Genomic DNA, 15,768 nt, shown 5'->3' with positions numbered 1-15,768 from the left:
TGCACCCATAGGTATGACTATCCTTAAATCTATACCTTCATCCATCTTTATACATGTATTGACAACACCAGAGAAGCAAGGTTACCTCAGGTCTACATCTCATTAGAATTGTAACTTCACTTTAGCTGAACTCCCCAATCTTTCTTAAAAAGTATATTTGAAAGATTATCTAAAAATAAGTTTAACAGCATTTAGTGTTTACAAGTCATGGATGATACAGTTTCTACGGTAATTACCCGATAACTACAATACCTCCCATTTATATGTGATAGGCATGACAGGTTTAAAGATGGATAAAAATTGGACTAGTCGTCTTCTGCATTACAAACTACACATTCATAAATTAAAAAAAAAAAAAATATATAGTAACTCTGAGTAAAACTACAAGCCTGCAGGGTCGAAGAAGCAGATCCTGCTATACTGTCACATGCTCTGAAACCAGTGACCTTGAAATTCACAAGAAATAAAAAAAATAAAAAACGAAATGGTAAATACTTTCCAGACTGGCATGATCCAGAGCTTTACTGCGTTTGTACAGGGGGTAGATCAAAGTTAACCCTAATCTAGACAGGAATGAAGCTTATTTATATCAATAAGAGCAACCTGCCTCTCTCTGATTTCCCTTTGGCTCCTCTTAATGAATTGCCTATGCTGTCAGAACAGTACACATTCCAGCAAGTGATTGCTTTACGTTCATCAAGAGAACTTGCTATCAGACGATAACCTTCCGAGTCTGTGGCCACATTGTGAGTTATCAGATTTTACAGCAATCCCAGACTGGCGTTTCTTTCTGCATATTAATTCCGGGACACAGTTTCACACTCAATGTAAGGTCTTCACATTGGAGAATATTCAGCTAGCAAATACAGTACTCTCTTCCACAGCAATATGCAGAGGAGGAGAGACTGACAGATTATAGTTAATCTGGAAAAATGGGTACAATAGCAGCTTTACTAATGGGTAGCTTGCTGCACTGCAAGTCTGTCCGCATGTTAAAAATATACTCCTACCCCCACTCAAATGATATAGTGCAGGGGTGCACAAATACAGTCCTCTGGGTTTGGAGCTCTGCATGTTTTACAAGGATCTTGAAATAACTAAGTGATTCAGAACTGGAACAAGGTTAAATTGGTTCAATCAGGCAATTTAGGGTACAGGTGGAACAAAGACCAGGAGGGCTCCGGACAGTGAATGTGCATATATACATATACACACACACACACACACAGTTTGACTTCTTCAAAACCTCAGGTGGAACATCTGACAAGTGACTCTGTTTTCATCTAAATCTTCCCAACACCTCCTTTTTACTGACCAGCAATTCAGCTTGTAGCTCGATCTTGCAATAAAAAAACAAAAAAAACCAAAAACAATTAACACACATTCCAGTTTCTTTACCAATCTAATGTACTCTGCTTTTTCAGTAGATTTCTGTGCCAAATTTTATGAGAATTATACTCCAGTCCCAATGGTATTTAACCCAGTTGTGTACATCGAATCACTCTCTGCTATATAAAGTCAGTTTCATGTTGCACACCGGTGTTCAGCTTCTTATAACCCTGACCAGAAACCTTTGACATAAAAATACAGATCATGTAAAAAAAATAATTTAAAATGAAAATAAATTAAAAAATGCACTGTTATGCCAGGCGTCAACATTGAAAGTCCGCATCCGTGAACTGCCAACTATACTGAACCAGTATTTTACCAGGGGTTTCCTCTCTGGTTTACTTTCAAAATAGATGTTTCCTGCGTGTGCATTTCAGGACTGAAGATTAATCCAAGATATACAATAAACGTGTGCAGTCAGAAGCACTTCAGGCTTGTTTAACTCTAGACTCATTCAGGTAGTGTTTTGGGAATGTGCAAGTTGTTTTTTTGGCAACGTCAAACTTCCAGTAAACTGTTAGTTACTTCATTGGCACCCTAGGGACTTTCCATGTCAATTCCCATTAATTACAAGCAGCATTGACAAAGATTTATTAATTATTCCTAAAATCTAACTCAATCCCCTGTGGTAGTATTGGGTGTTATATCCATGACAAGAATATATTGTTTACTACAAAAGAAGGAATCCAAGAAAATCACACAAATCTGAGAACACACACACAAAAAAAAACATAACTTTCTTTCAAATTCCCTGGAGAGAATGGAAGCTGAAAAAGTTGTTGGAAAGTAGTGATGGATCCCCATCACAGCTGGAGAAGCATGGCAACTGACCTCCAGCATCCCTCTGGCTGTCAAAGGAAAACTAACTAAACCGGAAACACCTGGGTTGTCAAATGACAGTCTAGATCTCCCGAAACTGGACTGGATTTGGTCTAGTGGCCAAAAACCTAGCCAAGAAGCTGAAATATCACCAAATTGAACACAGTTCATCTTTTGGTGTGCACAATTCTATAATATAGCAGGGTATTTTACTCCCCCTATAATTGGAAGAGGCCTAGGACAAATATTTGAAAACTATTCCAGCAAAAAAAAAAAAAAAAAAAAGTCTATATTCATATATACAATATAACTTATGTGATTGAATGAAAAATATATCTTGCAAAGGAAACCAATGCACAAACAACATCTGAAACAAATGTGCTGTACTGAATAGTGTTTCTCTCCCCCCGCTAGCTCTTTTTATGAGGTACTGGGTTTTACAAGTATATAGCAGGAATTATACTTTTTTCATTCAAAATTAAAGATGAATTTAAGAGTTGTACAAAATGTTGAAGGAATCTTCATAAATGAAAAGACATGTCCTTCCTAGAATTAAATATTTACAGTGAAAGCTGAAAGGAACCAGACACCAAAGGGACTGAGCAACTAAGGCTTCTTAAAACAGTGGGCTACTCAAAGTGCTTCTGTTTGAGAAAATATGTTCCATGGCTTACTGACTGGTACTAGGTGACAACTTCAGGTACTAATGCAGGCATTATTATACTTATTTACTGTATGAAACAGTCCTATCTTTACAGCTGGCACTTAATCACATGAAACCTACCTTAGACAATGTACACACACACAGAGTTGCATCACATAGGGGGAAAAAAGGTGGCATGTCGCTGCAGTTACAATCTTTGGGGAATATTAACTAAATCCTTAACAAGATTTCTGGAATAAAAAGTGCACTAGAAGACCCCAATGGATTATATTTAGAGAAAAACTGAGCATGATTGTTGGATAGCTTTAAAAGAACATTATGTTTGATAATATATTATAGATTTGGGATAAGCAAAATGCATAGATTCATATTCTCCTAAGAAACAGATGAACAAAAGTAAAAATGTGATGTATGTGACAGCTAGGCAGATGAACAATGATTGATAGATGTACAGATAACCAATACAGCTTGATACAGGACGTGGCAATGAAAGAAGTATCAAACAGTGAGGAGAGAATTTATGGTGAATGAAACAAAAACATAGAAATTGACAGGACAGACAGATAAAGTTCATGAATGCAGAATTGCTGCTCTTCTAGTTACAATCCGCTATGCTTCACAAGGGGGAGGTTGGGGGGGTCACTATGACATTACTTATTTACCAAAAAACCAGACTGAGAAATGCAGGGGGCCAAGCTTCAATGACCGAACATTTCATAAGAACAATCTTTTCTGTTGCTTCATCATAATTTTACCAAACTATGGAACAGCAGCAGCTCAGCAGTGTGGCAACAAGCAAGAAAACACTGGTGCCACAGAACTGTGACAAGGGAGTGCTAATTTGATTGCTGCTACATGCATTATAAATCAGTCTGGCACTTATCTACCTTAACTACTATCGTAACAATCTTAACATCTGTAAATTGATGAGTCTGTAGCACCTAGAAATGTGACAGATAAGATTAAGGTAACAGTTATCAGGTAATAGTATATACCCCAACTGCTTTAATATCAGTTGTACAGGCACAAATATTCAGTATAAAAAATAATTTGGTGTGAATAAATTATTCTGTCTGTGCAAGTCGGGTAAAAAAAATATCACAGAGTGGAGTAAGCTGGTTTTAAGGGGGGAATGAGCAAAGACTGAATGCACAGCAGGAGAATAAACTACGGAAAACAATAAGTAAAAAGACACCTAATCTGCAACAAAGCATTATAACAATGCTCTCAGTGAATCCACACCAACCATGCACACACACTCCTTGAAAGGCAAGCAAACGTAATTAATGATTGCAGCCAGCCAAGGCAGCAGCTGACAAGAATTCGGCTGGCCGTCATTCTTAAAGTCAAAGGCCAGTACGTATCGGGACACTACCTGCTGTTTCCCATGGTCAAAAGGTGCGCCAGAATGAAGTACATCCCTGAAAGGAGGACTGTACACCTGCATGGATGTCAAAGTGAAGACTTCAACATTAACAGCTTCTGACAGAATCAGCGCACAGTCTCTCGAACCACTTGAAACTTAACTGCCTTTGTTTCTATAAGCATATATCCCAGTAACTGCGCCATAATTCCTACAAATCTTTCAATCAATAAGTCTGCATTATTCCAGGTTTTATATTTACATTTGTATTTTAGTTTGTCAGGGTGGAAAAATTACATTGATATCAGTCCTCCTTGTTTAACTGTATCCAGAAGGCCGACAACATGGAAGCAACTAGCATCATTCTCAGTTAAAGCACGTCCTTGCTGTGAATTACAGGCTGTTTCTAATAGCAACATAGTTTTTAATATTACCTTCCAAAAAATAAAATAAAAATAATAATTATAGATAGATATTAGCTCTCAGTATGGAAGGGTTAGTAATTATTTCTATTCACAAAGAGTCAGTGTTTTCATCAAGATCACATTCTAGTATCCTATTAACCTCTACTGATAAAATCCTGAAAAAACACATCAAACCCATAGCCGTCAACCAGCCTGAATGTCCCCGATTAAACAAAATACAGAACAATGCTTCGAACATGAATTATGAGAGAATAAATTGGCTCTGTGATGAAAACAGCAATGGTCCCAATGCGTTCACCAAAGCTGACTTTAAAAATAAATTAAAAATAAATTAAAAAAAAACAAACAAAAAAAAAACACTGTTTGTATCTCAGGAGGAAAAAAAAAAAAAAAATCAATACATACATAAATATATTCCCAGCGTAGAACCTAGCCAGGAGAAATGAACAATACCAAACTTTAATTTGCATTAACTTGAGCGAGTCTTTTTTTAGCACAATTAAGTCTTTTATTGTTTTCCCCCTTTGGTGGTGAATCTACCGGTTGTTCTCGTTATCCTAAGCAAGAAAGAGGCAGGTTGGGAAGAGCGGTTTCTAAGCCTCAGTGCACGTGTGCAGAACTAGGGTTCGTAAAAATCTTACAATATACACTGCTAAAATACATTCAATAGGATGGTGGTCAGGCCACTGTAAATAGAAAATGCCAATCTCAATACCAAAAGGTGTATAAACATTACATAATCCATTGGTGCAATTATTTTTTGTTAAATTTTATTTAGGAAAGCCATATTGAGCTGCACTCACAAAGGTATAGTTTGTCATTTTGTTTTACATGTTATATATATTTTTTTCATATAGAAGTAAAAGACAAAACAAGACATGAACAAATATTTAATGATTTATCTGTGGCTTGAGCACTGCAGCCTTTGACAGGCCACATGTCTTATTTGTTTGGATAACTGGAGGTGTAGTCTTTATTAATATCTGCTTCTTGCATTCCAATAGGTAACAGCTGCCAGTACAGTAAAGTGCTTGTGTTCACATCCCTTTAAAAAATAAAGAAAAAAAAAAAAAAGGGAAGTTAAAGCCAAATGGCACAAGGAATGAGAAATCTTTGGAATTATCACATTTCTACTTTTTACTGATAATAAAGTCATTTAAACACTGCTCAAATGGAAAAGAACTCGCCTCGCAATAAAAAAAAACAAAAAAAAAAAACACACACCGTATCAGGCAAATTCATCACATTTTAGAGTTCAGATCATCTCGCATCTAGCAGTCTGGAGTTTGTAAGATAAAACACGGTGATCCAATTCCAAAGCAGATGTCACTCTAAAAACACAGCTTGAGACACTTAGCAGTCACTAATTGTTACAAGTATACCACGTGCGTGGGTGCAAATCATGGCTTGTTCCTGGTGTTGGAAACTTCCCAGGAGTCACAAACATGGACAATTGCAGAATGTTACAAATAAAAATAAATCAATTACCGATTCCCTGGCCTTGACCAACTCTGTACAAAACACCTTTTGGACATAATCAACCCATCCAGTCTATAAGCTGGCAATATAAATAACTATCTTCATTTTTAACAATTAAGAACATTTTTATAATAATAATAATAATAATAATAATAATAATAGGATTGGATTTTTGCCAGAAATAACACAGGGTAATAACAAGTCTTTCATGCAACAGCTGAATAATCAACTTTCACAAAGCAAAGGTTGATAAAAAAGAAACAGCTTATTAAACAACATCAAACCAAACACTGAAGGACTCAATTTAAATTATGTGGGACATTTTATCATAAAAGACAAGTGTCCTTAAAACCGTCCTGGACAAACAGAGTATACCTGATTGTTGGCTGAATTGTTGTAGTACAAGCACACAGCTCCTCATCTCATAAGCCTCATCACAATAATATTTCATAGTCCATTTTATAAAAAAAATCACCAAAGGCATTTGGCTGCACTCAAGCTGTGGGTTGTCTCACTACAATCACATATCTTAGATGTAAAATTTGGGCAAATTTGGCAAGGTCTCTGTGGCAGAGCAAAGCTCTGCCCTTTTAAATTGGCAGGGATGGGGTTAACTTCCCCTGCCTGCCTGGGTTTATTATGTTCAGGTGGCTGGGGTTGATTAGTTGATTAGGTTGATTAACGATCAATCAGCGCCCAGCCACCTGATATAAAAGGAGGCCTCAGCTTCTCATTTGGGAGAAGGGAGCTGAGGAAGCAGGTTGGTGTTTGTTTTGTGGTTTTTGAATTTTCTAAATCCAGTGAAGGCATTGCCCAGCCTGGAAACTTTATTTTTGTGAGTTTTGTTTTTGCTTTATTTGTGTTTGAGTATCTGTTATTTTGCCCTTGTGCACTTTATTTTTGTTTATTTATAATAAAATAGTTATTTTTTTGAACTGCAGTCTGTCTCTGGGCCTCTATCCACTCGCCAGCCTGCCACAGTCTCAGACAATCCTAAAATCAGTGTGCCATTTGAAGAATATCAGAAAAGACAAGTTTCAAAGTATGAAACAGTATGATGCATTCCTGTGAATCTGTGCTGTGAATCGTCTGTTAAACAGAACCCCCCCCCCCCCTCTTTACTGTGCTGTGGCTGTGGATCGTCTGTGAAACAGAACCCCCCCTTTACTGTGCTGTGGATCGTCTGTGAAACAGAACCCCCCTTTACTGTGCTGTGGATCGTCTGTGAAACAGAACCCCCCCTTTACTGTGCTGTGGATCGTCTGTGAAACAGAACCCCCCTTTACTGTGCTGTGGATCGTCTGTGAAACAGAACCCCCCCTTTACTGTGCTGTGGATCGTCTGTGAAACAGAACCCCCCTTTACTGTGCTGTGGATCGTCTGTGAAACAGAACCCCCCTTTACTGTGCTGTGGATCGTCTGTGAAACAGAACCCCCCTTTACTGTGCTGTGGATCGTCAGAACCCCCCTTTACTGTGCTGTGGATCGTCTGTGAAACAGAACCCCCCTTTACTGTGCTGTGGATCGTCTGTGAAACAGAACCCCCCTTTACTGTGCTGTGGCTCGTCTGTGAAACAGAACCCCCCTTTACTGTGGATCGTCTGTGAAACAGAACCCCCCTTTACTGTGCTGTGGATCGTCTGTGAAACAGAACCCCCCTTTACTGTGCTGTGGATCGTCTGTGAAACAGAACCCCCCTTTACTGTGCTGTGGATCGTCTGTGAAACAGAACCCCCCTTTACTGTGCTGTGGATCGTCTGTGAAACAGAACCCCCCTTTACTGTGCTGTGGATCGTCTGTGAAACAGAACCCCCCTTTACTGTGCTGTGGATCGTCTGTGAAACAGAACCCCCCTTTACTGTGCTGTGGATCGTCTGTGAAACAGAACCCCCCTTTACTGTGCTGTGGATCGTCTGTGAAACAGAACCCCCCTTTACTGTGCTGTGGATCGTCTGTGAAACAGAACCCCCCTTTACTGTGCTGTGGATCGTCTGTGAAACAGAACCCCCCTTTACTGTGCTGTGGATCGTCTGTGAAACAGAACCCCCCTTTACTGTGATCGTCTGTGAAACAGAACCCCCCTTTACTGTGCTGTGGATCGTCTGTGAAACAGAACCCCCCTTTACTGTGCTGTGGATCGTCTGTGAAACAGAACCCCCCTTTACTGTGCTGTGGATCGTCTGTGAAACAGAACCCCCCTTTACTGTGCTGTGGATCGTCTGTGAAACAGAACCCCCCTTTACTGTGCTGTGGATCGTCTGTGAAACAGACCCCCCCTTTACTGTGCTGTGGATCGTCTGTGAAACAGAACCCCCCTTTACTGTGCTGTGGCTCGTCTGTGAAACAGAACCCCCCTTTACTGTGCTCGGGATCATCTGTGAAACAGAACCCCCTCCCCCTTTACTGTGCTGTAAATCATCTGTCATTCTCATCCAGAACAGGAGCTCTTGTTATTGGAGACAGACGTCCATCTGGCTGGGCAGACGGGCACGAATATTTATACACATACATAAACATAGAGGTCAGCCTTTAAAAGGCAATGCTGGTGGTTGCTTTTTAATTAATTATCCTCCGCAGGTTGGGGCTTAAAATTAATTTAATTTAAAAAATCCACAAACACATGTTTATACACAGAAATCAAGTATTTGGCTCACTCAGTGGCTGGAATGTCCTCTTATTTCATACAAACTTGCCATATGTATTCCTATAGTTTTGGCCTCCCTGCATAATTAGAAACACCAACATAGGAAGGACACCTATCTACAACTGCAGTCCTTTGGCAGTATGTTCATTGGGAAGTCATTTCAGAAATAACTGAATTGCAGACTTGATTTAAATACAGAGTGGCATGCTAAATCATGTTGCTGTGCTTTTCAATAACCGTCCTGCCGTCACTTCCATTCTTTTTTAAAAAAGGAGGGAGACTGGCCAGTTGAATTTTGGGCCAGCTTGAAATGTAAGCAATCAAAACTTGTAACACCTACTTGGGACAGCTAGCCCAACATGTTTCTTTCTGAAATGTCAAACTGAAGTGGATGTGTGGTTTTGACAAAGTTACAATAAGCTAGAAATACAGCTGTCCAAAGGGAAGTAAAAGCACATTCATACTGTTGAATCCAATACTTCAAGATTAGAAGCATAGTGTGTGTAAAAACAAATGTGCTTTTCTTTAACAATAGCTCTGGAATACAGCCTACAGCATACTTACTTAAAAAAAAAAAAAAAAAAAAAAAAAAATTTAACATAAAAAAAAATAATATCACACGGCTTGCCAAATGTCATCATAAACTGTTGCTAAAAATCTTTTTCATCTTGAATAAAGGTCTTTAATGAGATCAATAATAAATTAATTACAGCCTCATGAGCCAGACAGTTAAAACTGAAAATGTGGTTGTCTGCAGAACTGCAAGACACATGTCTAATATACAGATTAATATGTATTTAAAAGAGCCCTCCATACTGTCTGCAGCTCTTGTTTAATTACCAGAGGGAAGGCAATGAAGATAGCTGTGGTTTTGACTTTCTTGTCATTTTGATCCATTGTCTAATTAATAAAAAAATTAAAAAAAAGATTGTTTTTATCTGGAGCTCGTTGCTTTATTATCTTTAAAAAAAAAAAAAAAGATCTGTAATGGTTATTAATTCGACATTGAAAACATTAAATGATGGCAGCTGAGTGTATGTGGGTGGGTGTAATTTTTTTTCTGGTTAGACTCGAGACCAATTCCAACAATCATCACAGGAAACAAATCTTCTGATCTCGTTCAAGCAATGAAAGCTTCAGGAGGATATTGAAGGGTGTTATCTGCTTAACACGGGCAAACTGAAAGAGAACATCCTCACTGTAGTCACTTTGATGTGAATCAAAATGTGTGGTAATGCCAACACCATTGTCCAATTCTGGTAGAATTAAACTGCCAGTCGAATCTGTCTGAAAAAAACATTATCAAACTGTTTTTTGGGGTTTGTTGGGACAAAATTCATATTTTAGCTTTCTTCTACCAATACAGTCTTTTATCAGTTAATAGTACTGGAATAAGGCAGTCATTGCTGAGCAGCTGCCCTGTTAGAAGTCTGGGAAAAAAAGGGGGGCTTGGAATAACTAAACCCAACAGCTGGGCAGGTAGGTCCCAGAGATGGCAAGATCAAAAGATAAATCAGAGGTGTCTGGAGTGCACGCGGTTGGCTGGATAATTTTAAGAATGTAAGACAATATTATATTAAATGTTTTTGTGATGAGGCATTATCTTTTTGACATGTTACAGTACTTTTGTCAATAAGCTGATTTAAATGACTTTGGCTTTCTGCGTGCCATCGTCTAAAGGGTGCACTTGAAGAACACAGGTCCCTTGATGACAGATTAGCTGGATTACAGTGGGTGTCTGATTAATGACACAGGCAGGCCATTTGTATTTTGTTTTTGTTTTTTTTAATGGCCAGAGTAAAAAGCTTTGGAATGACAAAACAGTACAGGGTTGACAAGATGGGTGTATTAACTCTTAGCCATGCATAGATTTAACCAAACAAAAACAGCACAAAGCTTAAATGCCATCAAGTTTTGGCTGAAGACAGTAGCCATGCCAATCAGAAGCTGGCAGATACAGTTTCAAGCTATTTGAGTGCAACAGTCCCAGAATCCATTGTTGTTTCCCCAGTGAGAGGCAAATAAACAGCAGAATTATTGAAGGTTTTATGTATCTTTTTATATTGTTTTACCTGTATCTTAACAAATGATAAAAATGTCAAGCACACATTCACTGTTCGAGACAATAACAAATGCACACCATTTCAATGGCAAGTTGTTTTGTATTAAATGGTAATATAGGATTTAATAGAGGATGTTAATGACCTCATGGCTTTGAACAAAATGGGAGAGTAAATGCCAGTGTTCACTTGACTAATCTCCTGCAGTAACCAATATCTAATCTATATTGGTATCTTCAGCTATTCATAGGCAGGGGGGTTTATTATTTACAAAAGCTCTACAAAGCAGATCCTTAACATCAGCTTTGACAGATCTTTGCTGCTGTGAGCATGTACTGTATATATCTGTTATCTATTCTTGCAAGGTTAAAAAAAAAAAAAAAAAAATGATGTTAAGGAATGATATTGTAGTCCTCCCTCCCGGCCAGATCTTGTCTAGATGTGGCCGTTCTTTAAAAGCGCTCCTTATATTGCTATCTCTCCCAGGACACCCTGCAAAGCCCTCTAACAAAAGAAGAAAAACAGGCATATCTGCTTTATCCCTTAAAGTCAACTAGGACATTTGAAAAGAAACTGCTTTATTGGAGGAAATTTAGGATTGCTGCTGTACGGGTGCTGTTTGGCTGAACATTTTTAACAAGTCTATTGCTACTGTAGCTGTTTGAGTCCATATTGCCAATGAAGATTGAGTTTGTGTGCTAAATTGTCTGATGCAAATGTTGGAGAATTAGATAGTCGGTGGAGATGGGGATGGGGGCAGACTGACCGATTTTTTTTTCTTTTCTTTCTCTATATTTATAGGATTTAAATAAGTTCAAGTTAATTATAAAATGTTACAGCTAATTTAAATCTGGGACTCTTTAAGAGCAGAAAACAAGTAAAAAAGTCTAATTCAGCAAATTATCAATTCAATTAAGGGTCTAGTTAAGTGAATGACAGCTCAGTTGGAATGAAAACCAGCAGACACTGAGTTTGACAAGCCCTGGACTAGAAGAATTGAATTACATGGGCACAGGTCCTACTGGAAAATAGCTGAAATTGCAAATCAAACACCTGTACTCTACAGTACTTAGCTTTTCAGAACTGAAACAGAGTTTTCTAACTTTATTGTGAAAACAATGATTTGGCAAACTGCTAGCTTTTTGAGCTTGAGAGAGACATAAAACAAAATGTCTCAAATAAAACATGAAAAAGGCTCCATATTTGTTAAATGCATGGCATATCTGTGAATTAAACCATGCAGCAGGAAACCCAGGAAGTGTAAAGAGAATACAATTTGGTTTCCACTGTGGTGCACTAACAAGTGGGTGTACCATTCATTTTTACAAATATGAAATTGAGGTGCACAAACACTACTTGATTTATATGCTTTAATTGGTTAAGATATACAATACATAAATGAAGGACGGGCTAGCAGGAAGCGAGTACATAAAACTGCCTTTTTATGCTTAAACAAAAGGGATATAGCTATTGCTTTGGTCAAGATGCTAGAGGAAGATGATATACCGAGTATTGTGGTCCTCTATTACATCACTTTCCACAAGTTCTCTCTTGGGATGTGTCAAGATAAGTCTAGGGTGCTGGCTGGTTCCCCTTTTAGATCATGTACCATCTGTGCCAATGACTGCAAAAGCTTCTGCAATAATTTTGTACTCTCTCGGTTTCAAGGTTTGCATCCATTAACCTCCACACAGCAGGGAGAGTCGCAACCTACCCCGGTCCGAAGATGATCAGACTCAAGACCTCTAATCCCAGCCTGATGTGCGGAGGTAGGGGGAGCCAAGAAAAAGCAACCCATTCATACAGAAGTTCAGCACTCCAGCTTATTAGCACGGTAAGCAGCTGTGCCAGAACAGTCATTTTATATAAGCTAGTAAGCAGAGTGAATTCGTATATGATTTTATATTATTTCTTCTGAGAAAACATTCACTTGGAGGTCGACTTTATGGATAAGAAAGATCAATGAATGCAGCCATCCAACTCAGCAGTCAGCACAGGGAAAGAACAAGCTGTGCTACACAAATGTATAATTGATTCGCAGAGCGGTGCCTTTGAGAAGCAGTTGCTGCAACAGTGATTAATGCACTCCCCACACATGTTAAGTTATATACGGTATGAAGATAGTGCGGACAGGTTTGAAAAATATAGGCTTATATTCACCTTTGATTCCCCCGCCCCCCGTTTCGAGTGCTACTGAATGTTAAATAGTTTCTAGCGGTTAATATTTCCTGCATTTCAAGAGAAGATTTGCAACAGTAAAAGCTGGGGTAACTGGATATGTTAATCCTTGTAATTTGTTCTCTGAAGCAAGAAGCGGGCCTTTATAGATGGAGTCTGGGCTCAAGTAAGAAGATAAAAGATAACAATGCCTTATAATTGGATGACGTGTGTCTATGTGCCTTCTAGAAAGTGAAAACGGTAAGTAACCAAGTGAACTGCTGTTCCTTACCTCGGACACATTGACACGACCCTCTTGGAATGAACAGTCTGCTGCATTCTGGGTACACATGTGACGGTACTTGCACCAGTGGCAGGGGAAAGATCCATTAACACAAGATAGGCAACTGAAAGATATTAAACAATAAGGGAGACGTTAGGACTCTAGTGGTTGATAATTAATAGGGGGAAGAAAGAAAACAAGCATAAAAAAAATCAAGACAATAAGCAATTGATCACAAAAAAAAAAGCTTGTGCTGCTCAAACCTGTTATGATTTTGAAACACAACATTCTGAAGAGGCTTAATTAACAGGGGTAGAAAAGCAACAAAAACATGGTTAGGAAAAAATATACATAAAAGCTGCATTATCACAGCTAAAAAAAACAGCAAGCAGGTAATACACTTTTTAATGAACTCTAATGAATGAGCAAACAACTCCTTTTAACTTTTTTGACTAATGCTCTGCTACACAGATGTGTCATTTATTAGCACTCAGATTCAAGTGACAGTGTCTACGGAAGGATCTAATGAACTCTCCACTTGCATTCAGTTCATGTGTGCAGACATCGGGACTGGAAAGTCTATTTAATTTATGAGTTTATAGTTCGTTCTACATCATTTGAAAGCCTTTGGCCCTGTGTGTATGTGGGAAGCGGTCGCTCAGTGATTGTCGATGACTGCTCTTCAATATAAGAATTACAGCAGGCAGCATAAACAATGGGAGCAGGGGTCTCAGGCCCAGAGAATCTAAAACCACAGGGAAGATTACAGCTCCAGCAGTCTCCTGACAGAGCTGCACAATAGCTGCAGCTGCAGGACAATGCCAGGTGCATTTTATTTTCTTGCTGCCTTGTCTGACAAGCAAACACAGTTGATATATCAGAGGGTGCACTAGAGAAATACAGTCATGACTGTATGCAAATTTAAATGTGTTAGCAATAAAATAAGTGTGAGCAAAATCACAATACCCTCCTAATCGTCTTGAATTAGTAAAAAAAAAAAAAAAAAGTACCATGGATTTGTCTTGTCCCAACAGGGTAATATATATATATATATATATATATATATATATATATATATATATATATATATATATATATATATATATATATATATATATATAGAGAGAGAGAGAGAGAGAGAGAGAGAGAGAGAGAGATTTTTTTTTTCTATGTATATTCACTGTATAAAAGCACTCAAGGTACAAAGGAAGTGACTGAGGATTCATTTCAAGCCCACTGACTGGACCTGTCAGCATAGCCAGAGTACATGTTCATTTGCCAAACAGGTGCACCAAATTAGGGGGAAACAATATTAAGTGGCAGCAGGTGTCAAAGCCACAAAGAAAAAGAAAAAAGCTACCGTAGAGGTAGGAAGAAGGGGATGATCAAACACTCGAGTTTTCCCTGCAGTGAAATGACACCTTCAGACAGCAAGGTTCATCACGAATGGGAACGAGATTTTATGGGGACCGCTTGTATTAATTCACTGTAGCTGGCACTGTAAATGGGTGATATTGAATGCTGAGTTGTAATGACTCAAGTCAATGACTCGACTCAAGTCATTGCCATCAAATGACTCGACATGACTCGAGTCCGTGCAAGCAAAGGCTCGATTCAACTCTCTGCTCAAAACACTTGACTCACGCAAAAAAAGGCCCCATCTGTCCATCTGACTCGAGTCATTGTCTTTATGATAAAATCAATAACAAACGTATTTCATTTTCAATACATGCAGCCAGGGCTGGATTAATGCAGGGGCTTTAGGAGCTGCAGCCTAGGGCCTCAGATTTTGAGGGACCTCAAAAAAAAAAAAAAAAAAATATATATATATATATACATATCTAAAAAAATGAATAAGTATCGTGTGACTGTATGGATTGGAACTGTATGGATCGGAATGGTTTGTTTAACCAAGTCGTATTGTGTTGGAGGAGCAGGGACTGCCTGATCATATGACTTGACCTGCGATCAAGTCACGTGCCACTTTTATAAGGTGTGCTGCAGCGCGAAGGTGACGCAGATCAAAATGTCTGACAAAGCAGCACCTAGGAAGAATGAGAGCGATGCTGAAAAGCACAAACACAACAAATGTTATCGCGAGTTAACAAGACACCAACGCTGCTGACACACTATTTTAATAAAATACCAACAATGCATGTGAAGGTACCAGTACTTTGGAAAATACATTGGAGAGAAATCAATAGGAAGAAACGACCTATGTTTATATGGATTACAGTGAGGCAAGTCTCCATGGAAAACTAAAATAGTCTCACCTTTTTCTCACTCTATTTTGGTAGTACTACTTTCATTTTTGGTGTGTTTCCATGTAGTTTTATTTTAGACTGAGAAATTCTCGTTCCAAATCCAAATAAACAAATTCATATTAAAATACCAGAGGCAGTAAGTTTGTGCCTGTGTTCCAATTTGCTCTTGCATGACTTAAAGATATCGTACAGTTTTCTTAAACTGGGTTTCCATGAAGTTT

The 15,768-nt window shown here is 38.4% G+C and overlaps 1 protein-coding gene across 3 annotated transcripts in view; it reads right to left on the bottom strand.

The window, feature by feature from the left end:
* Positions 1 to 15,768, bottom strand: part of LOC121298001 (plexin-A1-like) — a 202,587-nt gene that overhangs the window by 63,838 nt on the left and 122,981 nt on the right. For all 3 annotated transcript variants that reach the window (XM_041224678.1, XM_041224676.1, XM_041224679.1), the window contains one exon: positions 13,293 to 13,407. In XM_041224678.1, the coding sequence (XP_041080612.1) occupies positions 13,293 to 13,407 (115 nt within the window). The remainder of the gene's footprint in view (positions 1 to 13,292; positions 13,408 to 15,768) is intronic.

Source organism: Polyodon spathula, chromosome 23, assembly GCF_017654505.1.
Source record: "Polyodon spathula isolate WHYD16114869_AA chromosome 23, ASM1765450v1, whole genome shotgun sequence".
NCBI classification, from domain to species: Eukaryota; Metazoa; Chordata; class Actinopteri; order Acipenseriformes; family Polyodontidae; genus Polyodon; species Polyodon spathula.
The sequence above is the reverse complement of the archived record's forward strand: the minus strand, read 5'-3'. Positions and strand labels throughout refer to the sequence as shown.